This window comes from Corvus moneduloides, chromosome 10 (assembly GCF_009650955.1).
Source record: "Corvus moneduloides isolate bCorMon1 chromosome 10, bCorMon1.pri, whole genome shotgun sequence".
NCBI lineage: Eukaryota > Metazoa > Chordata > Aves > Passeriformes > Corvidae > Corvus > Corvus moneduloides.
This window is the reverse complement of record NC_045485.1, coordinates 24,229,046-24,254,113: the sequence shown is the minus strand read 5'-3', so window position 1 is coordinate 24,254,113 and position 25,068 is coordinate 24,229,046. Positions and strand designations below refer to the sequence as shown.

Below are 25,068 nucleotides of genomic sequence, written 5' to 3'. Positions count from 1 at the left end.
CCTCACTCAGAGCACAGGAGACATGAGTGGCTGCAAATGTTGGTGGCTACAGTATAGTTTTGGAGGAAAATGGTTCTAAAAGACATATTCAGTTTGAATCTGGCTTCCTCTATAATCAAAACATGTTGTTTCATCTGCAAAACATCAAGAAGCTCAGAACAATGCTTACGCTTTTCCACCACAATGGTCCAGCAAAAACTGTGTGGTTTAGGAAATCCAAAAATGACTAAGACTGCATTCATTTCTCTGCACCTGCTTTGAAGCATCAACAGGCTTGTTTACAACATCAAAATTCCCAAAATACTTACTTGTGGATGAAACAAGAATCCTGGGGAAGGTCTCAAGTATTTCTCTTTTAAAGCTTCCAGTGGGTCAGTTAGCTTTCTTTTTTCTACTCTGTAAATGTTAAAATTAGATTTGCTTGTGATGAATCAGTCTCAGATATTAATAATCATACAGCTACTCAGGTTTAAACCAGGCAATTACACATCAAACAATTTGTTTCTAGGAGATAACAGTAAAAGATAAGGGAGGACACTCAAGTCTCAATTCCCACACACAGCTCATTACTGCCAGGGTGGGGCTGGGAATCACCATTAAAGTAGATTATTATACCATTTATATATATAGGGAATAATCCCATTTCAAAAGATTAATAACAATTATAATAGGAACCAATGACTAACTACCAAGCATTTTTATAAAGAAATAAGGCAACTGAGTGTGCTCTTCACTAAGACAAGAGAAATTCAAGGCAACAGAGCCTTGAGCAACGGGTCCCTTGCCATCTGGCCACACATGACATCACAGCCACCACCCTGGAAACCTCCCCCTGTGCACAGCCAAGGACAAGCAGGGCAACAAAGGTGGGCTTGTAGGAACACACTGAATCTGAGGTGCCAGCAACAAAAACTGCAATTCACTCATGGCAGCAAAACCCAGCATGGATAATTCAGAAACAGCGTGGAAACTTGAGGCTTTTGTTTTTTCTGTTACTGATGTGCACGGTTTCATGGATGGATCATGTTGTCCATATGTAGATGTAACTCATGGCAAAGGAAGGCTCAGTAATAACTGACCTCGTGCTGCGCTGCCAGAATTTGTACAGAAGTCATTAAAATCACAGAAATGTAGGCTCACAGAATGGTTTGGGTTGAAAGGGACCCTAAAGATCATCTAGTTTCAACCCCTCTGCCCTGGGCAGGGGAGTTTGCAATGCAATTTAATTAGTTGGCAATGCAGGGCCATAAAACATGGGTCATTATTTCAGCTGCTTCAGGCATTTTAAGTGAATATGATTCAAAGAAAACTTATGGTCTAACACAGATATCAATCTGGCATGAATAAAACCATCTCACTAAATAGCATCATAGCCTGTTTCTTCATAATGCAGACTTGTTGTCTTATGCACCAGCATTCTCCAAAAACTTTGCCCACAGCATTTCTTTTTCAGATAAAGTAATAAATTACCATAATTTACATTTTTTTGTTCTAACAAGAAGCTGTAAAATCAGTCCTTTATATTACAGACAAATATTTTTATGGCTAATATTTCTCTAAACTAATTTAGATATGTGACTTTGACTGGTTACAGATATAAGAGCAGGAAGGGAAAAGGGGGGCTGACACACAGGATGCAGGTGAAATTCAGATCCCAGTGAGATCCATCTCAGCTCTGCTGGGAAACACCAGGAGGTCTGGATTTTACCACTGTTTTTTAAAACCTCAGCTCACTGACAGTGTGCACCTGTCAAAGCCAACAATGAGGCTCCCACTGGTTTTACAAGGTAGATCGTGGACGGGGATCTGCACAGCCTGGGATAGTGGAAGGTGTCCCTGCCCATGGCAGGGGGTTGGAATGAGATGAGCTTTAAGGCCCCTTCCAACCCAAGCCTTTCTGTGATGATTCTATGACTAAGGAGCCCACTGGTGAGGCTTTGTACACACAAGGATGCTCTGCCTTCAATTCTATGAATGAAATGCCTGAAGAAATCAATCCAGTACTCAAATGATGGTAAAAAAGGGCAGAAATCATTCTCAATTTCCGTATTTTTAATACACTTTAGGTCCAATGTGCTTCTTTGTTGTACTTATGAGACACTCCTCTTGAATTCAAGAGGAACTAGCAAGGTGGAGTAGAAGGGATACCCTGGGAGAGGCACTGTCACCTCCAGGGGAAGTCAGAGTGGGCAGAGTTTTGGAAGAAAATGAATTTCAGGCAAACAAGTGACATCAAATACACATCAAATAAACAACATTCAATACTGTAGCCAACTCATTTATAGGTAAGAGAATATATTCAACCTCTGCATGTCAAGCTATGCAGGTTAAACTAATGACTCATGGCAACGAGGGCTTGCTAATTGCAGCATTACCGGCCCCATGGCTCACTTGGAGCAGCTGGGATGGCACCCCCAGGGACACCGGGAGAGGGACAGGGTGGCAGCCCTGGCAGACCTCGCTGCCTGTACCAAAGGATGCTGAAAGGCAGCAGAGTCTGTTACCTGTAAATGGGATCCATAAAGAACGGGGTGGGCCTGGCGTGCTGCAAAGAGGACTCCGAAGATTTCCTTTGCTCGAGGTCTCCTCCTTTCTTGTCTCCAAAGACGTGGTTTTTCCGAGGCTCGGCTTGTTTTGTGCTGCTGGCTCGGCTTCGGCTGCCCATGCTGAGATCCAGCGGCTGGTCCTGGCTGGATGCAGAGGGGGCTGCTGGCTTTGAGGGGATGGGAGTAAGAGGCTTCTCCTCCTTACGTTTTATGGTGAGGTCAAAGGGAGACTCAGAGCTTCCCTTTGGAATCTTCTTTATTTCACTGGGTGATTGGGGCTCCACTTTCAAGGGTAACGGTCTCAAGTCTCTATCAGGAAATGGATACATTGATTGAGAGAATGCTGGAAAAAACGGGAGGGGAAACATGGAAGGGTAAGGTAAGGCTCCGACTTTTTTGTCTTGCAGCCCCACAAGTCCTGTTGAACCAAAGTACTTTTCAGCAATAGAAGCAATAGCCTTTATAGAATCATTCACCGCTCCTGACACCGCAGTCTGCTCCTCTAAGGATGGTGAGAAAATGGAATGATTGCTGTGGTCTTTCTTATTATTTATTGACGCCAGGCTCTGCAGAGAGCTTACTTTGTCTTTGAACATTTTACCATTTTCTTTAAATTTCTCTTTCTCACTTTCAATGTCACTTTCCAGATCAGAGCCCGAGGTGGTTTCCAGGTCACTGCCACTGGGGGTACTGACATCGTCAAGGTCAAGGTCACTACTCTCTGACTGGTCACTGAGTTTCTCATGCGGCCTCTCTTCAGAGGACCCTTCTGGTTGAAGCTCCACTGGCTTATTCTCCCCTACTGATGGTTGTTTATTTAGTGCCTTCAAAATATCCTGGGTGGCTGGCAGTATCTGAGGATTTGTCATGAGGGGACTTTGGCTTTTGTTTGTCTGATCTGTGCTCGGAAGTCCTTTAACAGGAGAACTAGTAGGTAGCAAAGGTGGCCTGTGGTACAAGCCTGAAGGAAACAGACCGGGGAAGCTAAAAGAAAATCCAGGAGCTGTTGGAAAGGTAAGACCAGCAGGATGCCTATTGGCTCCAAAATAGTCAGCAAGGCCCGGATTTGCATGATTCATATTAACCATGGACGTTTTATCCATAGCTGGGGTTCCAGGAAGAGAAATGCCTTGGCCAAAAAATCCTCCTGCTGCAAAATGGTTCTTGCCCTCACAAAATCTCCTGTGTTTATTTAAGGAAGACGTAGTGCTGAACATTTGTCCACAGTCTTTGCACTTGATTTGGGTTCTGCAATCAGCATGCATGCGCTTATGACGACAAAGGTTTGAAAACTGAGTATAGGATTTATGGCAGACCTCACCTGTATGTAAACAACAACAACAACACATCTCAGGCTTTGTGGTAATTGCCCCCACCCTCAAAGCTGTGCAAATAACACCATATTTTACCCGCCAAATGTCCATGAGGAAGCCATAGGGAGAGGTCTGGGTGCACACATGTACAAAAGCAACTGTATTCTCCAGAGCAAGACATCCGAGCAGACAAATGTCAGAAGACAGCACCAAAACCCACTCCAACCAAGCAGAAAAGGTGTGGAATCACTACAAGACACACTCTCCTCGTTTGCTCTTTGCGTTGCACAGTGTTGCACATTTGGTACCGTTACTCCATGTTGAATTAGCCCCCAGAACTCCCCACGAGCCCCGAGCCGGTGCTGTGACCCCGCGTGAACCCACGGTGCTCCTGTGTGAGAGCACAGGTGTCTTCAAATGGCATCCATTTATGTCACTATTCCCACGTGGGAATGAATCATTAAAATAAATATTTGCAGGACCAGACAGAGATGGAGCTGCCTCACAGAGCTTTCACTCCGCAAGAATAGGAAAGAGGTGAAGGAGGAGACAACCAGGTATTTCCTATTTCCACGTATATATGTAACAAACTTTTTTTTCCCCCACTTACAATGAAAAATTTAATCTCACAAAAGTCCAGGCTAGAACCTGGAAAACCTCAGTACTCTCATATGTCCAATGCATTTCCATTCATGCAATGCATACAGTCCTTGAAGGTGCCTGGGATGCTGTAACTCTAAATTCCACATCTTAATAACTTTCCTAGCCTTAATATTGCTTATTTGCCTGTTGTACATGACAAGACAGAACATATTTCAACAACAATTTCCTTCAGGAATGAAGCTGTCTTTATTTGCACATCTGATGCTCAGTAAGAACCTGATGAATTTCCTTTCAAACACCTCTGGGATGAGAACAATTTCAGGCTCACAAATGCAGCATTTGGAGAAAGCCTGGGGACACACAGGGGAGCAGATTTACCTTGAGGTCAGGGCCTGATCTAGCCTGTGACACTCTGCACGTCGGAGCCCAGCTTCCAGCAACCTTCCACAGTAGCAGGAGGCTGGAAGTGCTCCCGGTGGTGCAGAGTGAGACACTACAGAGTCAATCACGTCACTGAAGCAAACCGGATTTTGCAGGCTCCTGATTTTCTGGCTGCTACAAACCTTAGGGAGCAAATTGGGGCAGCACCCAAGTTATGAGCCTGTAAGTTAAAGTGGGGTTTGGAAGAGAGCAATGCATGGTTCCCCAGTGCCTTCTTATGCCCCTTCTCGGCGTCCTTTGGATGAGCAGGATCATCGGGCAAGTCCCAAGGCTGTGCTGTGTCTTGTGCTCTTCATTATGCCAAAATTTGTCTGTACCTCTGCACTACCTTGCTTCTAACAGTATCAGCTCCAGACTTGTTTAAAAACAAGGCAGCAGCATTACCAGCAGGCACTGCTATCCCTCTGCAATAAATCCTTTTTTTCTTTTTTTTTTTTCCAGTCAGGAAAAAGCATGTGGCCACTTTATTTTTATTTAATTTGTGTTATATCATAAACTCTCATCTTTCACACATCAAAGCCCCACAACAATACACATTGTGTATTCTGAGGCCTTTTTAACAATCATTTTCATGATTTGAGACAGTCTGACATAATTTACAATGGCTCTATTTTAAGCCTGCAGAGGAAACTGAATTGAATGTATCCCATCCTGCACTCTTGGTTCCCATGAACTACAATCACGTCCTCTAACTTCCACTCGCACCGGGGCCTGCGCTAACCTTCCTGCTCCTCCAAATCCCTGCCCTTGAGAAACTCCACCACTTGTTGTCATCTCCTAACTGTTTACCTCTTCAGCAGCCTGCTCCATATCTCACCAACAATGCTCCTATTGTTCCCGGGCCTGATCCTGCCCCATCCACCCGTTTTTCCCCATTCACATCCCACTCTGACATCCCCGGGACAATTCGTGGGGTAAAGGGTGCAGGATTGGACCCAAACACAGGAAATATGCAGTGCAGTAATTCAGGAAGAAGGTTTGTTTCTGTGTATCAGTTACTGTTCCTGCTGGAAATCTTCATTCACGAGGAAAGGCAAGAAAGAAGAGAGAGAAAATCAAAAATAAAGCGAAAAATAAAGAGGAAAAAATATGGAAGAGAAGGAAATAAGAGAGACAAGAAGGATGAGGAGAGATTATTCTAGTTCCTTGAAAATGCTCGATTTTCTCCTGTTAAGTAGTTTTTGTCCTTTTAAAAAATATTTTATTTGCCTATTTAACATACATGTATCTTTTATTTGATATAGAATTATTTATCATTCGTTTCTGCAGTTATGAAGCTCCAATTTTTCTGCTATTTTCTCCAATTTTTAACCTAATAGCAGGCATAAGATTTCTGTTCCCACCTCCACACTCCAGGGTACAGAATCAGGCCCCCTTACCTTCACTGCTGAGGCTTCACACAGTAATTTCCCCCCACTCCCATCACATTGACCACAGAAACCAAAATTAAACTGACCCAAATGGTGACTCGAGTGTCACATCCACAGGTTCACACAAGCTCCATCTTGGATATTATGGATCAACTCCTCTCCATGTGTAAAGAAGGATAGACCACACATATTTTTCCAGAAAAAAAAAAAATCTCAAATGCATGCATTTCCAAGGATAGGCTAATGTAGAATTAAAAAGAAGTCATGTTTTATGAACATTTGCTCTTCTACCAGATTGTGTTGAGGGCCAGCTTTTTATTCACGTGGCTTCATTAAAGATAAGGCTTTGATCATGTAGGCTGAAGTGGCAAAGGACTGAAAAGAGGGGTATTGGCACAGATGAGGTCTTCCTAAAGTCTGGGAAGTTCTCCCTTAAAGAACAGTGGTACATTATTAAACTATTATTCTCCGTTAATATATTCCAAAGTCAACAGAATCAAGAAATATTCTACTCTGGAGAAAAGCAAAAATATGCACTAAAATTTTTAAGATATCCTTACAGGCTATTAAGGGAGATGCAAAATAATAATTTGACTAGATTTATTTTGTCTCAGTTTTTAAACTGAATTCAACCAGTAATGGGAATACCACTAAAATACATAAATATTTATTATTATAATCTCAGCAAACAATTAACAGCTGTACCAACAATTTACCTTTTCGAGCATTGAAATGATTTAAAACTATTTAATGACGTGCTGCTTGCTTAGGGTGCCTCTTGCATTCAACAGGCATTCTACTTAATCCACAGGCTCTAAGGGCTGGTAAAGAATTTTGTGCCCAGGTGGAAGCCCTTGCTCCCTGGATTAGTCTTCCTCTTGGGGACTGTCACCCGAAGCCTGGGTGTATCACTGCATCAGTGACGGGCACATCCAATGCCACGAGGATTCTGGAGGAGACTCTGTGTCTAAACTGACTGTGACACCTCCATGGATATTCCCAAGAGCCAGGACTCCTCAGATAAATCTGTGCTGTAAGATCTACCTGCTTTTCATCACAAGATTTAGACTTTAGTAGAGGGGGGATGGTTATCCACTTTAATTGTTTCCATGTATGAAAGCAACAGAAGCTGTGTTTGATTTCTCCTGTTACACCTTATTACACCCTTTAAATCTCACTGCCGTACTTTTAAAGCAACTAAGTTGTAAGAGAAGCTTCCCTCTTTGCAGCTTTTACTGCTCTACAGACCCCAGGTTTAACACAAACTCCCAATCTGGCTCACAAACTGCAAAAAATGAATCTCGTGCCTATGCACACTCTGCACGGTGATTGTCTCTGGACCCCAAATTAGCCACCAGTTACGTTTGCATATTTTCTGCTTATTAAAAAAATTACTATAAGTACTATTTAGAATATGTTCAGTCTATTATGGCATGTGGTTTCTATTTGGGGAGGCTGGAGATTTTGCGAAGGCAGTGAGTAATTACCTTGGTGTTGGTGAGTTTTCGCTCAAGCTTGGGCGGCGCACTGTAATAAGAGACAGTTGCCATAAACACACTGGTATGAGTAAATCATGGTGTGTGGCCTTCTGGTGGAAAGCAGATATCTGCTCTAGGTGACCCTACCTCCCTCTCGTGCCTCGGCAAAGCCAACCAAACATGTGGTCTCCAAACCCTTTTGTTCTGCAATTACACGGCTGTTATCCATAGGTTGCTCCATGGGGTTTCATCCTTCACACTGTACGTGTGAAGAATACCAGTTGTTGTTTTGATTTATCAGAAAAAATAGAAACAAAGAGCATTGGAGAGATTATTGCATTCACAAGAGGTTCCACTTAGACACTTTTATGTAGGGTGTTGCAATAGGCCTACCTAAAGACTCCCTAACTAACCAGAAGTTACTTTTCTAATTAAGTGTAATCATTTAATCTGCAATCAGCTTTCAAAAGTATTAGTGATATTTAATTCTGGACCTATTTAAACCTTTTCTCATTGAAGGAGTCGAAACCAAAAGTATTACTCACCCAATGGCAGGTTACAGATTTTGCACAAATGAGTTTTGCCTATACTACTTCTCTTGAGGAAATATATTAGCTTGTGGCCAATACTTTTCACAGGTGTGGTGCAGGTATTTTGGTAAGTTATTGTTGAGAGCAGCAGAAGATTAAGAGGTTTAGCAGACAAGTAGGGGAGATGGTCATGGTACCTTTCAAGTCACAGCAAGTGCCTGAAAAGGCTGTGGGGGAGAGCAGCACTACAAAGAACAATATTTTAAAATGTTTTCTGCCTCTGTTTCCCAATGAAAGGGAGGGAAAGCAACCTGTACCCTTCCCAAGAAGCATCTGGCTCAGCAGAAAACACAACCCATGAGGTGCTGAGGATCCCATTTAAGCCCAGTACAGAGCCAGGCTTACATCCATGGCAAGTTTTATTGCTGGAAAAGCTGTTAGTGAAGATCTAACAGCTCAACTCAGTCCTTAAACTTGGGGCATGCAGAGGAGCCTCAAGGAAGGTGGCAAGATGAATCTCACTGCCTCTGAGATTTGCTTTCCAACTCCAGCAAAAGTCATGGCATCTGCTTTGGAGACTCTGCAGCCCAAAATCTACTCCTAAAGCAGGAGGAGGGCAGCTAGCTCAGCATGGTGCAGAGCAATGAGGCTGCAGCCACCAAGCCTGGCACGGCTCCTTCTGGCTAAATCCCACTCCTCACTTTGCATCTGTGCGTGGAAAAACATCCCTGGGACAACAGGTACATTTATACAGCACACAGTGTCTGTCTGAAAAGGAAAACCACATGAAAATAACTCCTTGCATTGGACCACAAATTACCCAGAACTCATTTAGTAACTCACAGCCCTTGTGACATGGGTGGGAAATTCAAAGGGAGCAGAACACAACCTCCTGCTTCCAGACTGAGCTGCTTTACGGCAAGAGAAACAACACTTAATCAAAGACGTTTAGTTGAAGACTTACATATAAAAGGTTTGACACTGCTGTGGATGTGTTTATGCTGTTTGAGGCCTGAAGAAGTGGCAAAGGTTTTGCCACACTCTGGACAAGCGTGAGCACGAGCCCCCACATGCTGGGAACGAATGTGCCTCTGAAGGTTGCTGGGGTCCGTGAAAACCTGCTAGGAAATGAGTACTGATTAACCAAGAAACTTGACTGCGGAAGAAGCCAGTTATTACAAGAGTCTTTCAAAATTCAAACCTTGGAGCTATTTTTGGGAGTGTTCTAAGATTAAAACCCTCGCTAATGGCCAGCAAAGGGAGCTGTGCCTGCAGGATGGGGCCTCAGTTTCCCAGGATCAGCCAAGTATTGGGTGGAACTTTTAACCCCTTTGCAGCAGATGCATTTGACTTTGCTGTTAGAATTGCACATTTGAGGTCAAGAACTTCATAGGAAATGAGTGAAAATGGGGCTGCTTGAAACCTCTAAGCATTACTGCAACAGAAATACTTTATACTGACACCTGAGTGTGTGACAGCAAGTAATCCTGTACACAACCCAGTGCTAGAAACCAGGGCTTGGTTACATCTTATAAGTGTCAGCTCAATATGAAATTCCCATTATTGCAGCAAATCTACCTAAAACCAAGTAAGTTCTCATGCAAAAGGGCCAAGCTTTGGGAATCTGATAAAAAGCAATGCAGAGCACCACATCCTATGCAAATAATCCACACAGCAAGCCCAGATGCTGGGAAGTTACGGAGATGCTTTAGAGATGAAAGTTGTGCTCACTTAGTGCAGCTGGGGTGCATTGCTATTCCTTATTTTTGATTTATATTGCAGTAGAGTCCTGAAGCTTCTGGTCACAGCAGCTGGCACACAGCCTAGGGAATCCTCTGGCCTGCATTTCCCTGGGGGTTCTTGCCCCTAATTGACCCTCTTACAGCCCACAAGGAGCGAAGCCCTGAGCTCAAGGATGCTCAGCATCCTGCATCAGGGCCCATCTCAAACTCCACAGCCATTTCCAAATCAAAAGGGAAAGAAAAATAATGTATTTTCAAAGTAGAAGTGAAAATCCTTGAGAAACCATCTGGAGCATGGCAGAAGCCCTACACCCTCCTGCATCCCAGCCTGGGGCATCCCCTCTTCCTGCCCCCCTGCATCCAGCAGCACAAGAAGTGCCAGGCATCCTACAAATTCACTGTACCTTGGCACAGTTCTCACACTCGTAGTGCTTCCCGCTGTCGTGCGACATTTGGTGACGTATCAAGTTGGACTTCCAGTTAAAAGCTTTGGGGCACTGGTCACACTTGTACTCCCTCTCCTCACTGTGCGACAGCATGTGCTTCTCCAGGCTGTGGAAACAGGAGCAGGGCTCAGTGAGATGTGGGTTTATAGGAAGAGGAGAGAGCAGAGTACATAGTTACAGCCAAAAGAAAAAAATTGAAAAGCCCCCAAGGCCCAATCCTGACAGAAGTAAGTCCTCTGAGTCCTGGCTCACCCCAGCCAGGAGGCAGAACCTCCTGCTCCCCACCAGAATAACACATCCTCTCATGTTTTGCCAGGCCACTTGCAAATGCTCCAGGAGATGCTGCTGCCATCGCTCCCCAAGGAGATTATTTCATACATCTCTCAGTATTTCACTCTGGTAATTCTTCCCTGCAGTCTGAATTATTTCTACCTTATGATTTTCCCTCTAAACACACCTTGGATGCCACCACCTGCTATAAATCCACTCCTTTGATGGGAGTCAATTTTTCTTACAGCAGGAGTAGATGAGGAATCACTCCTCTGGAGTAGGACAGGATGAGTTTAAGAAGCTTCTAGATAAGGTACACAACAACTGAAGTTATTCTTGATGATTATTATTAACTGTGTGCAGTTTCGGGGTTGTTTATTCATTTCTTAGTGGTTCATTCAGTTTATTATTAGGGTATTCAGTGTCCACCTAATTTCTGTTGCATATCTTTAAATTAGCTTTTGTCTCCAAATTTTTACCATCCATTTGTAGCAATTATGCTTTTTTAAAAACCTGTATTGCTTGGTCACATACAGAGTCGTAACTCACACCACTGCTTGAGGGAAGATCACTACATAATGCAAGAGTGGATTCACAGAAAACCCATGGGAAAGTGGGAATTTTAGCTTGGAATGCCCAAACTGTTCTCACATGAAGTTCCCACCGGTCTCTGCTGAATCAGTGACAAAACCTGCTGGGGTTACAGCCCTGTTTGGGTTGTGTAGCCCAAACAGCAACCTCCATTCTCAGCCACAGGCAATGGTAATGCTTTCACTCTGCAGATGCTCCTACTTCGACCCCTCTTCCTCCTTTGGGGGGAAAAAAAGAATCCTGGCTTCTCCTCCTAACACTTTTATAACAATTGACTCTCCATCACGTAAACAAATTTGCCATAAGACCTGGAGAGATTCTTGTCCCTGGCTGTGGCACCAGCTCCCGGACTCTGCCGCGGCTCTGTGACCAGCCATCAGCACCAGGCACTCCTGGACCCAACTCCCCCATGCTCCTGCTCAGCTAGTTCTCCATGTAATTACTCACACCCTCAAGCATGGCTCATTTGGGCCTTTTGTTTTATATAATCTGAACACTTTGGCACTTTTTTTGAACTGTCTGTGTGGTGTATGAGCCTTTCAATAATTCAGAAGTTCAGAGAACGGCTGCATTCACTCTCATTTTTCACGCTCTCACAGTACTGCCCATCTATTTATGATGACTTGTTCTTTGTTTTCTGCCCTTTCTCTTCAATATTTAATATTTTAAGCTAAATTTACATTTCCTCAATGATTCCCATATGTTAGATATCATCCTCTCATTCGCAGGGAGAAAAGAACTTTAACACTGAATAACTCCCAACATGCAAAAACCTCGCAGACCAGAGTCCTGCCTCACCCAAGCTGCTGGAAATCCTTCTGACTTGATCTGCCTCCATCAGCCTCTTGGAATCAATCCCTCAGACTGAAAATCAGACATGTGGAGCCACACACTGCCCAACAGCTGCTGGTGAACAAGACCTTGTGCCTGCACAAATTCCTGCTCAGCAGGGTGACCTATGTGGGGAGTGATGTTTGGCACATCATGTTTTAATTTCAGTGTCGTTAGTTTTGCCCAAGTGCAAGGATCACCCACTGATCTGAGACACCCCACATGATGCAGGGGTAACTGCTTCATTGAGAGGAGTGAAGGAACAGCTCTGTTTTGGGAGAGAGGGCTCCATCTTGCAGAACCAGCACCTGGATCATCCAGGAGCAATTATCCAAAGGGACTAACTCTGGGTATGCAGAAAACCGTGCTAACCTCCAACAGACACCATGACGCCCTGGATCATGGACTAGTGAGGATTTCTGTGGAACATACAAAATATTCCAAATTGACAAGTCAGCTTCTAAGTGGCATATGATTATTAACATTCACGCATTGCTGTGCTGAAAAAGGTAAGTTCACAGTCACTTTGATTGTGCCCACACAACACGGAGAAAAAAGAAGACACAATGGGAGTGTGGGAATGGTGCTAAGACTCTGAAAGCAAGAGATCCTGGCTATCAACCAGCTTCCTATGAAAGGCACTGCCCCATCTCAGCAGAGGATCTGGCCCAGGACTTTGCTATTGAGGTATCTCAACATAACTATCAAATATCGGTTGAGGTTATCCTTCCCCAGGTCAAGAAATCACCGAGATGTGAACCTCTGAGGGATGTGCTGCAAAAATTCCTGTGTACTCTCAATATCTTCCAGCAAGTTGCTGTTAATCTGCACTACAATACTGTATTTTAAGTAATCACAGAAACTATAGTGACAGGAAAGTTGCACTATTTACATTCTATGTGTATTTTGGATACATTTGCACAGAGGTCTCTCTGTTTTAACAGAGAGATAAACTTAAGAAATTACCAAACGCTGGTGTTTCATGACCATATGGCTAAACATAAATGTTAACATGTAGACATATTTATTAACATCTAGAACCCATCTCTAACTAAAATGGCTTGTTTGCAAAGACAAAATTGGTGACATCAGTGAACAACACTCAGAGATGTTCCAAATTATTTCTAAGATTAAGGAACCCAGACCTTAGTTGATGTGAAGTAGAACCACTCCTGTGATTTCAGTGCAACCAGCCCAATTCATGCCAGCTACAGATGTGATTAGCAAAAGATCCAGCTCTTAATCTAAGGTCCTCACTAAAGACTTCACGCACAAGGACCAAACTTCTGATTTATTTAGACTCTATTTCTTTTTATACCATAAAACACCAGCTGGCATAGAAATCCCGCTCATCTTCACCTTTGGTTTCTGTAGAAGGTGAATGTATCAGGTTCTGATGCCCCGCCTGATCCATCTGAAGCCATCACAGAATTTGCTCCATTCAATCACATTTTAAGCACCTCCTCCTACCTTTGTAAGTCTGGGAAGACTTGGTCACACTCTTTACACTCCTGGATTTCATGCACGTCCTGAAGGTCATTCTCATTCTCGAGCTTCTTCTGGAAGTCCTCCTCCACCATGGAGAAGGCAGAGTGAGGTGTGCTGCAGGGGAACTTCTGGTGGTCGACCAGCTCAGCCTTGGACTCAAAGAGCTGGTCACAGTCCTCACAGCGGTACTGGCGCTCCTCTGCAACACAAAGGGGTTGGGCACAGGGACACCACTTCAGTTTTCACTCATTTTTAACCACCACTGCATCAGAAATTGGTTGATGGCATGGTTAAACCAATTGCTCTTCAGTAAAAAAGAGAAGAACCTCAAAAGAAAGAAGGATTCCTAAGAACACTTTATAATAATGTTTTAATTCCATGTTAACTGCCTGGGTGACATCCAACAGAGATCCCTGACACTGGCATAGGACAAAAGTCAGTGTATTTAAATACCATCCTAAAGGGAATTATATAGGGTCTAACATGGATGTCCAGCAGAGGCTGCCAGACTCTGCATTTCTGAATGAAAGGGACTGACTCAGACACAAACACCAGCATCTAAAATAGCCAAAAGGGTGTTTAGAGTCTTTAAAAGCCTCTTCATTTTCATCACAGTCTTTCTGCAGCACCCAGCCCTGTTCAAAGTAAGCCACAGACTCATGAAGTTAAATTCTTTCCTTTAAATTCCATAAAATCGGTCATAATTTCTTACTTAAAAGTGCAGAATATCAGTAAAGTGTTACTTCAGAGTGAGTACTACATTCCCTTAATTAGCAATTCCTGCAAAAGAATAGATTAGTTGAAGAAAATCCCCAAAAAACAAACTTGGAGAAGAGCATCCCACAATGTTCTTTTTCTGCTGCATTTTCTACCCTTGGTCCATACAAGGAGCCAGACACCCTGGTTTGGTTCCAGATATAAATGCCCTGGGGCTCTGAGTCAGAAAGGCACTGAGGAGTCTGGCTGGAATCCCCAATGTATGTTCTTGGTTGCTACTTGACAGTTGAGCTGATCCAGAGAAAGTGTCATGGGGCTCTGTTCTTGGCTGTCCACGAGCAACACTTTGGCTCAGCCTGCTTCTAAATCTGCCCTGTGGGACGTGATCCTGCATGTGACTGCAGAGATTTCCTCTGGTGTCATTTATACAATAGCTACTTGACCATGGGGACTAGGCAGGGAGAACAGTGTGCTGGAAAGGGGGACACCCTCAGCAATAACTAAACAAATTTACCACTGGGGGGAAAAAAAACCCCAAACACAAAACCAAATGGGAACAAATGTATAATCCCCACTTTTTTCTTAAGAAAACAAGAAATACTTCTTTAAATATACAAGCAGTTATAAGAAAGTAGAGACCTTGATACTTCCTGCCCTGGGAAACCCCTGTGCCCTGTCCCTGAATCCCTGAGAATTTGCAGAATGTCCCTGATGGCATAAACTGCAACCTGCTGGGCATCAAGCAGATATCCCACACCCAGTTCCCACGGTGGCTGATAACCCCTTGTCCAACAGGCAGCACAGCTAAAGGAGATTTTGGAGATTGGGGGACAAATCCGAGCAACAACTCAGGAGCTTCAGATGAAGAATCTGTGTGTGGGATGAGTAAAGCACAAGTGTGAAGAGTAAGAATGGCTGACATGTCCTCACAAGTGACAGCAAGATTGACAACCTGAGATCTCCTCTTTTCAAGGTCACAGCTGTTTGGCTAAATGACAAAGAAATAACCTATAACCAGGGTCCATATGTGTCCTGCAGGACCAGCACACTCTTGAGATAAGGACACAGACCGTTGCTCTTCTTTTGCACTTCCACAAAACCATCAAGTTCCAATCAGAAACAGAAGGGCAGAAGATGGACAAATACAACCACAGTCCAGCTCTCCTCCCCGGCTGCAGTGAAGCAATCCCAGATTTCAACAGAAGAAAAATGTCCCTATATTTTGGGTTAATTTCAGTGATACTTTCTGTCAGATGAAAGAGTAAGAAGAGGCTAACCGTGGATGTCCGGAGCCATTGTCTCATGTGAATAATCTTCACTCTTCATGAACAGTAGGAGCTCCTCTCCTGGTTCAATATCTGCTACCACTCTGTAGAATATCTGGGAAAAAAAAAAACCAACAGAAAGAAAAAGCAAGGTAAGCACCACAACAGGCAAAGAAGCATCAAGCACTGATGGTGAGTGTTGCAGACTTCGTGGCCAGAGCCTGCCCGCTCATGATGCTACTGCTGGAGAAGAGCTGACTGACCATGGCAGGTCTGCTCCTTCCAGCCCCAAAGCTGTTGTGTTTTGGGCTCTGTGAGGATAAAAAGGACAACTGCTTTCAACAGCCTCTGCTGCAAACTGAGCTGTGTGATGACTGCAGATATCACCAGCAACTTGTCTGCTGAGTTATACCAAACCCGTGTACAGAGCAGCCATAAAACACATCCCTGAGTGATCCTTGTGAGCGAGGGAATTCCTGTTGCACTGGGAAAAGGTACTAAAGTAACTTTAATGCTTGGACTCGATTATCTTAGATGTCTTTTCCAACCCTAATGTTTCTATAATTCTAAAGCAGACATGAGGAGATGCTGCTGGTTAAGCCATAGGCATCCAGCCCCCTGTTCCAACTGTCTACACAGTCCAAAAAGCTGTGAGGAGAGAAGCTTGTAAGAACCAGTGCACCTGGCTATTCCTTAGCTTCAAATGGAAACCAAGGGAAAAATCAGTCCTGGATGAAGAAACACCATGAGCAGCCAAAGCTGCTGGTGGTGGCCCTGGCCAGTGACACTTGTCCTGTCATACGTGTGATGCTCCTGGGGAAGGAGCCCTTGGGGGAGACAGGAGACTGTGGGGGTGGGCAAAGGGGACGCCCTCCCTTGGGTCCATGAACCAGAGGAAGCGCACGCCAGCACTACAAGCCTCTCCTGAGAGGAAATTCCCAAAATCCATCTGGCTGCTTTCTGTCTCAGCAGGAAATGTGAAGAGCACTAAAAAGCTCCACGAAGCAGCTCAAATAAATATTAGTAACTTCCTCGAGCCTTGTTAAACAAAACCACATGACAGCTATGTTTCCTATGCTAAAAAATGATGCCTTTGCATTTTCTCAGACTAACGTATTTTTAAAGGGTTTGCTCCCAAACTCTTAACTCTCAGCACTCATTGCAGTGCATGAGGAGAGAGGCAGCAAATCACCTCCGGTGTTCAAAGTCACATAGACGAGTTTGTCACAGGTAGGGACAGGTGTCTGGAGGTTTGTGGGTGCTTTCCCTTCCCGGTCGCACGTGGACTGTCAACCATGGTGGGTGCTTTCCTTGCCCAGGCACACACAGACCGTCACCCACCGGCAGCCAGCACATACCGATGTCCTCCAGGAGGTGGCCGTACAGCCTAATCCTTTCTGCCTGCGCAAGCTGTGCCCACAGATATGGGCTAAATACCTAAAAATATCGAATTTGGATGCATTTCCTCAGATTTAGGGTTTTTTTTCTTCAGTTTGTCCCAAAAGCCGCTCCAGAGAACAGTGCAGAGAGCAGCAGTGCAGGCTGCCGGGGTCGCTCATCCCACACCCTGATGCTCACCCCTCACCAGGTGACAGAAGTGCCCGCAAAACACATCAGGTGCAAGGTACCGGTGCCACAAACCCCTGCTTGTGGCCAATTTTCCCCATAAAAACCAGGAGAAGGAGTTTATGGGCAGTGTGATCCACCCTCCCTCCTCTCCCACACCACCCTCATCGAACCACCAACCTGGGCTGCTTGGGCTTCCCATTTGTATCTCTTGTCGAAGGGATTTCAGACTCCACGGAGTATTTTGGAGGCCAAGAGAGCCATGGCACTTCCCTATGTATAACTCTTCATGCAGCCAGGCAAATGTCTGGTACCACAATCCACTCTGGATCCAATGCCACTGTTGGTGCCAAAGGATGCAGGGCTTCCTGGTGGGCTTCAGTGTGCTGGGGCTGCGCTGAGGCAACACAGTTCATCTCATCAAAGGCCAAAACTTAAATTTAAATGAAGCTAGCTTTTACCTCCTGCAAATAAAGCTGATGACAGTGTCACATCCAGTGAATATTTGCTGCAAGCAATGCTTGGTTTTCCATTTTGTATGATGAATGTATTGAAAAATAGATTTTTAATTTCGAAGTATAATGGCTTCTGCATATCTAAAAGGGAAGCTGCAGTCGGATCTGTGGAAGATCAACCCAGTTGCTGGCTGGTTTGGGGTGAAAATAATGTGTGGAATAATGATATATACACACTGACTGAAGAGACTTCTGCAGACCTCCCTGTTGGGGTGGAAGCAGGAGCAGGACCACCACACAGCCGGGAAGGACTTCCACCATCTCAGAGGGACTGTGCCAAAGCCTCTGCTCTGCCCAGGACTTGCTTCTGCTCCTAGGTTTTGTGTCCCAGTCAGGTAAACACAGCTGTTCTTCCCTGGTCGGTGGTGCATCCACACCAATGAGTGAACAAGAACCACAGCGAAGCCTTCTCTGCTATTTTCCCTGTCCCATCAACGGTGCTTGGATAGACCTTTTCACCTCTCATTGCAAAGTGAGGACACATGGACTGGGGCATAAAGAAGGTCTTGTTCACAAGCGCTGTGCTGGGGAGCATCATTTCTCTCGGGGAAGCCCAGGACGATGCAGCATCTTTCCTGCAGCTGTGGGACACATCCCTGAACAGGGAGCAGACTCTGCAGTGAGTTGTCTTGTCTGCATTGCTATTTAAAAATAGCAGAGATGATCCAACTACCTATCAGAAACAGGCTGGCCAGCCTCTCTGTCCCTCAGCAGGGAGACAAGATGGGTGTTTCAAAAAACTCCACATTTTAAGTCGAGTAATGTTTCTTTATTTTGCATCTCAGACCTAACTTTCTCCAAAACAAAGGCCAAGTAACAGATTTCCTGATCTGGCATTTTCACATTATTGGAATACTAACTTTAATTATTATTAAAAACAGTTTTTAAGATTTCTATATGTACAGAAAAAATTCACCTGCATTAACAGTTTATACATCAATCTGCATTTCAGTGAGAATCTAAAATAAAACATATTGAAGTTTAAGCCAAAACGATCGTGCAGGTAAATTTATTCTGATTTTAAGAGCTGTCCTTATTACTTCTCATGAAGAGCTTTTTTTTCTCACTCTTCCCACCTAAAACCTTGTGGAATTATCCTGTTTGGGAAAAAGCAAGAATCCAACTGTTGAAATGAACCACATTACCTGAATTTTGAGGCAGCAGCAGCAGCTGACTGAGGGCAGGGAGTGAGGGAGTCCTGAAACCCCCAGATGAGGAATCTCACAAATTCCCCCCAGCTCTGCATGCCAACCCTGGGCTGCCCGTGTTTTGCAACAGTACCTCTACCACAGGCAGTATTTTTTGTATTAGGAAACGTTAACATAAAATAAGTGGATTTTTCAATTGCAAAGCTTGAAGATTTCTGGGCCACAGTCCTGACTCTACTGTAGTTAGTGAAAGGTTTCAATTTTCTGGCTATCACTTCTCCAGCTGACTGAGCCTGTTCCATTAACCAGCTTTTTTGGGTTAACCTGCACTGGTCTGCCTTGAGATCAAGTGTAGGAAGAGCTTCTGCACAGAGAGGAACAACCAGAGGAGGGGGGGGGAAAAAAAAGCAAAGTCCAGATGCACATTTCACATGCCCTGGGATCAGCGGTGTGTGACTGCAGTTTATGTAGGAAGAGCAAAATCGGATTCAGGTCTGGAAACACTTTCAAAGTTCAGGGGGTCCAAGGTGGGGAGAAGCTGGGGGAGGCCTGGCTCATCAGCGCTCTGTGCCTGCCCACACTGCAGGTCAGAGATCTGTGCTACCGAGCAGAAATAAAAGCTCCCAAACTGCAAAGCCATAAAGGGAAAGGGGAGGGGGGAAAAAAAGGAACACACACAATGTACTTTTAAATGGATGAATAAGGCCTCATTGTTATGAATCCCAGTTTACTTTTCCTGGTCAGGCACTTGAAATTTTATTTATGCTTAATAGACTGCATTTGGCATGTGTAAAGATGACAGAAGCGTGAATTATGAACGACCTTCGACCTATTCAGGAAGTTGTAATAATTGAAATAATAGCAAAACGCACTCCCCGCGAGCTCGGCTGGGGCCGCGCTCGGCCGCTGAGCCCGTGTGCTTTGAAGCACCCTAGCCATCCCTCTGCCCCTGCCAGCCCCACACCACCCTGCCTGGACCCCCCTCTGCTCCCATCAGCATCCCCCAGAACCACGAGGGGTTAACTGAAGTTAAAGTTTTGGGGGGAAAAGCGACAACTCCGTCATTGAGTGCGAGCGGAGGCAGGAACTGCCATGCACACACACGTTTGTCGTGCCCCAAAGAGGAGCTGTGTTAGCTGCATCTAACTAAACCCTTTATTCCTGCCTAAAGCTTTGGAAAACATCACACATGCCCCAGAACTGTCTGGGAAATTCAGATTTTTAGGGCAGGTGAGAAGTGCTACTCCAAGTCGGTGCAATTTGTACTTTAACCCCCAGGCCACATGCTGATCTCACAGCTCCCACCACAGGGGATGCACCCAGCGATTCTGTCCTGCCCCACACCGGTGCAAGCAGGAGGACCCACTCTGCTTGGGATGGTGGGATGGAATAGAAGACCCCATTGCTCCCTGGCGAGCCCCACCAGCACCCACATCCAGCACTCAGTGGATCACATTCCATGGGTACATCCACCCCACGCAAGGCAGCCTCATCTCCCAGTTCCTTTGGGGAATGTGCCCCAAGAGGCAGCGTGCATGCTGCCAGCTGGCATCCACCTCCACACTGCTTCAGAGCAAGAGTGGAACTCGCTTGAAAAGTGAAACAAATTAAATGTCCAAGAGTAATAATGAGCATTATGTCCAAGGAGCTCCATCAAAATCAGGAATTATGCCCGCCAGAAAAATGAGAAGGACAAACAGACACACAACTTCACAACAAGCCATAATCAAGAGTTTGAAGGGAAAAAACAAGAAAGAAAAAGGTCCAAACAATATAGCTTCAATTTTAGTTCCCATGATGAACAACCATTGCAGCTGGAGAGCTGTGTGATGAAACCTGAGCCAGGTTCTTTTTGCTATACTCGGGCAAATGATAAATTGAAATGAACTGGAGTTTTTTCAAGAGCTAAGGTAGAGGAGTCCTGCCTGGGAGCTGTACTGGGCCCAAAGAAAACTTCAGCAAAAATCCAGAGGTGAAACTCAGCAAGTCACTGCGTGCAAGGGGCTGCAGGGGCACGAGTGGGAGCCCGGTGGGGAGAGAGGATGCTCCCCTTCCCCCTTCCCACCAGGGCTGTGAATCCTTTCCTTCTTCACTTCCAGAATGCCCCAAAATCTCCATGCAGGAAGGGCTGGAGTAAGGATGCTCCAGGAGTCCCCATTTTTCCACCTTCTGAGGCAAAAGGTGCCTCCTCTCCCCAGCATAAGAAGGGAACTGCAGGATGCTTCTCTGCAGGGCACCCTTTACAGCATCTTGGGGGGCTGCAGGCCACCTCCCTCCCCAGTGCCACTCAGGTCTTCCACTGTTGGTGAATTTCAGCTTCTGTGAAAGCCCTGGTTCATCTGAGCTGCTCTCGTCCTGCAGAACCTCTTCCTTGGGGGTCACCAACCACTGACACCAGACCCCAACTTCTATCACCCACCTGTTCTCCTGAGCTGAGCTAATCACTCAGTTGTCCTCTAACACCCATGAAACTCCATTAATGAACCACACCAATGTCAAGCAAGGTGCGGTCTTGTCCTGGCTCTGTGGCTGTCCATAATTCTCTATACTTTAACAAGCAGGTGAGTAGGATTTGACAGCCCTCATCACAAAAAACGCCTTATCACTTTTATTAACCATGAATCATCAACAAGAACCTCATCACTTTACAGAAACGGCAACAACTATTTGCTAGGTTTGGTTCTAAACAGTTTATTTCAGGTCACATCAGGACAGTCCAATGCTGAGAGTGGTAACACCACCAGTGCATCAAATTCCAGATAACACAGGCAGTCATAAAGCCCAGGCAGGAATTTCACCCACAGCCTCAGCTCTAACTGCAGCAAGTGGAAAATCACCACTGAGCAGCAGCTCCTCATTCCACCAGCCCCAAGCTAAAACATCCCTGCTCCACTGGAGACAGATTTTCAGTGGGACCTGGATTAAGCTTTATTTGCTTAATAACCAACAACTCATAGGAAGAATCATGGCAGAACAGGGCCCCGTATGAGCTCAGCGTGTGTGTGCCCTCCCGACCCACAACAGCCAAAACCTTAATTTCACTCTCTGACAACAAAGCCTCAAAACTATTCCTTAAATACACAACTTTTGCAGGTGGCTGTGCAAGGAGCCCCTGCCCGCCGTGGACAGGGGGCCGCAGCCGTAAAACCTGAAACATGAAGCTGTGCCTGCAGATTAAAAAAGTTTGTAAAACGTGTAAGGTGGGATCAGATCTGGTGGAACCTACAGCAGCAGGTTCACTCCTGTAAGTTTATATCACTGACATCGGGCACGTTGTTAAGAGTGTGATACTACTGGTTTTGCTCCCTTTGCAGTGGCATGTACTTGAGTATAAGGCAAGGAAACAAAACAAACACATAAAAACCCACCAAAAACCTCTTTCAGCACGCACAGCAATCTAAAACCTCAGTAAAGTGATCTTGAGTAACTCTGAGTTTTCCATGGATAAACCAAGGAGACTCTTCAAGAGCTGCTTTTTTGGGGGGAAAGAGACCTGGAAGCTCAGGGCAGTTTCACAGCACTATGTGGCTGTATCACTGTCAGAACTCTGCAAGCAATGAGCAAGATAAAAACAGTATTCAGGGGTTTTAACTTCCACAGCTACCAACATTGTTTCTAAAAATAAAAAAGTTAAAAAAAAAAAAAAAATTGTAGTTTGAAGGTGACCGTGATCTCAGCCTGGAATGTGTGACAGCCCCTGGCCATGCCACTACCATAGTCACTGCTGGATTTGCAACTGCACTTTCATTAACATACATCTTTAAAAATAACGCTTTTACTGGGTTGACAGCACTGCCAGAAACCCTAACAGAGCCAATCATTCTGCAGTCATTAAAAAGTTGAACCAATAGATATTTAATGATAACAGAGAGGAGTCGTCCAAGTTAGCAGAAACTGCTCTAGAATCCTAAATTGACTCTGAGCTGAAAAAAACACATTCCAGGGCAAGAACAGTGACAAGACTCTCTGCAGCTCTGCACACACTGTAGTCTCATTGGGGAAAAGAAAAAAACTGAGTGCCCTGCTTGTGGAATTTTATTATTGATATACACCTAAAATTACATATGTTCAGGTTAGATTGGGTGTGACAGGAGATAACAGTAAGACAGCAAAAAGAAGTCCTAGATCGATCTCATTTAAAATTTAAAAAAAATAAGTAAAAAAATGCTTTTAAACCCTACTCCAGCTGCAATCAAATGAAACATGAGTTGCATCCAGCATGCATGTTTTGACTGCATCCCACCATTATCAAGCTGTTCATCTCAGCAAAGCTCATTTATACAGTCATAAGAAAGAGCCCAGGCCTTTTGTAAAGTTGATCCTAAGTGATGAAACCTAACCTCAGCCGTGAGTCAGGGGGTGGGGTGGTATGTCTCTGAAAAAACTCTAAGAGAGAAAATGACAAAAAAGTGTTTTTCTTTCCCTCTTTTAGTTAAATACAGCAGGTAGAACATAGCAGAGCAACCAGATTACACACCGCCCTGAGTTCATCTCAATCCTGCCTCGAGCAGTCTGGGAACCATACCTGTCTGTCAGTCAAGCTTGAATTTAGCAGTATAAACTTGTGGGCAGCATGAGGCTGGGAGCCCTGGCAGGATCTTTTACCTTCTCAGGTACAGCCCAATGTTTGCTTGTGAATTTTACAGATGAGTTGAAGCAATTAGAGGTGAACAATTACTGCTGATCGAGTGTCTGTGGCTCGGGAGTGAGAGGTGTCTCTGCAGTGCAGATGCTCCCTGTGCAACCAGGGTTACTGAGGTGCTTTGTGTTCCTGGGGGAGGCAGGAAGAACTGGGGTGTCCCCCCACACCTGCAGCCAGCACTGGCTGTGGCTCCAGCTGAGCTGGGGTGTCCTGTACCAGCTGGGCTGCATCGCCTCTGCCCTCCAGCTCTAGCTACAACCACTGACACACGTCCTCAGTTTCACCATATTTTTATTTTCCCTTTTTATTCCCTTCTTTTTCTTTTTTTCCCCCATTTTGCCAGGAGCTATTGAGGCCGAGTGACCCCAGGCAGCCCCACACAGTCTATACGTGCACACTCAGCCCTGACTTGTATTTGTCACTCCTCGTACACGCACACTTTTGGCCATGTAACGTCCATTTCCCAGTTTGCCTTCCCATTATATTTTATATTACCTCTGGTGAGCTTGTGCCAGAAGAAAGCAGAAGGAGGAGCTGTTAGAGTGACTTTCTTGCTTTAAGATTCGAGAGCACATTTTTAGCATTAACTTTTTAGGCTCTGGTCATAAAACGTTGGAGTACGCGGACGATTTGTGGGTAAATGTGCAGCATTTCCAGAGGGCCAAATGAACAACAATCTCTTGCTGACAGCACCCAGATCACAACATGCTACTTGAAAGACAACCAAATCTTAATTTGCAAATCTCAGCAACAAAAAGCTATAAAAATATGGAATTATGAACAGCATGATACTGTGCAAAATAAATAACAAGTCTCCAGTGAATGAAGGGAATTATTGGCAGCAGTACAGCCACCATTACCAAATGTCAGAAATGTAAACACTAAAAAAAGAGAAAGTTAAAAGTGCCATAGCTTTCCTTCCAAAAACGTCAAAGTGCGGGTGTTTGTCTGCGTTCAGAGGGAGATGCTGATGGGTCAGCCTCGCCTGCACTTTCAGCTCCAGATCTCCAACACCGACCCAAGGACAGTAAGTTGCTTTGACCAATGCATGTGATTCCACTTCTGATCTTTCCTACCTACACCAGCTCCTGCTCTATGTAAAATATTTGAATTTGGTGCTTCAATTAATCTACATAGTTTCCTTTTCCTATCACTGTTCCATAAATGCTCTGCATGGCGAGAATTCATTGCTTTTCAGCACAAAGCGTATTTCAACTTGGAAAACGTAACTCGCTTTTACTAATAACCCTCATGGTTTCTTTAGTTAAACCAGCTGCTGTATAAAAAAGAAATTATCTCTCGGTCTGCTGGCTCGTTCTATGCTCTATGTGCTCAGGGCTGAACTGTAGAAGTTGGAAATTGAAAAGATCTTCTCTCGTAGTTTCTGAGAAAGTTATTTAACCCAGTTTTAATCAGCTATCTCACACGAGTGAAATACGTAGCACTAGGCTGGAAATAGTAGGCTCCCTCACATTCATTTCCTACACGCAAGGAATTTGATTAGAAAGAATGATTTCTAATTGAAGCTTTGTGTCTGGTTGTGATTCTTCTTTCAATACTGTCAAG

General features: G+C 44.7%; 1 protein-coding gene across 8 annotated transcripts in view; it reads right to left on the bottom strand.

Annotated features, from left to right (window-relative positions):
• The window catches only part of MECOM (MDS1 and EVI1 complex locus), a 327,506-nt gene that overhangs the window by 20,677 nt on the left and 281,761 nt on the right, over positions 1–25,068 (bottom strand). For 3 of the 8 annotated variants that reach the window (XM_032119852.1, XM_032119854.1, XM_032119856.1), the window contains 6 exons: positions 15,644–15,746; positions 13,632–13,848; positions 10,428–10,575; positions 9,246–9,402; positions 2,505–3,867; positions 309–396 (listed from right to left, as the gene is read on the bottom strand). In XM_032119852.1, the coding sequence (XP_031975743.1) occupies positions 309–396; positions 2,505–3,867; positions 9,246–9,402; positions 10,428–10,575; positions 13,632–13,848; positions 15,644–15,746 (2,076 nt within the window). The remainder of the gene's footprint in view (positions 1–308; positions 397–2,504; positions 3,868–9,245; positions 9,403–10,427; positions 10,576–13,631; positions 13,849–15,643; positions 15,747–25,068) is intronic. The other 5 variants (XM_032119853.1, XM_032119855.1, XM_032119858.1 and 2 more) reach the window with 3 other exon arrangements.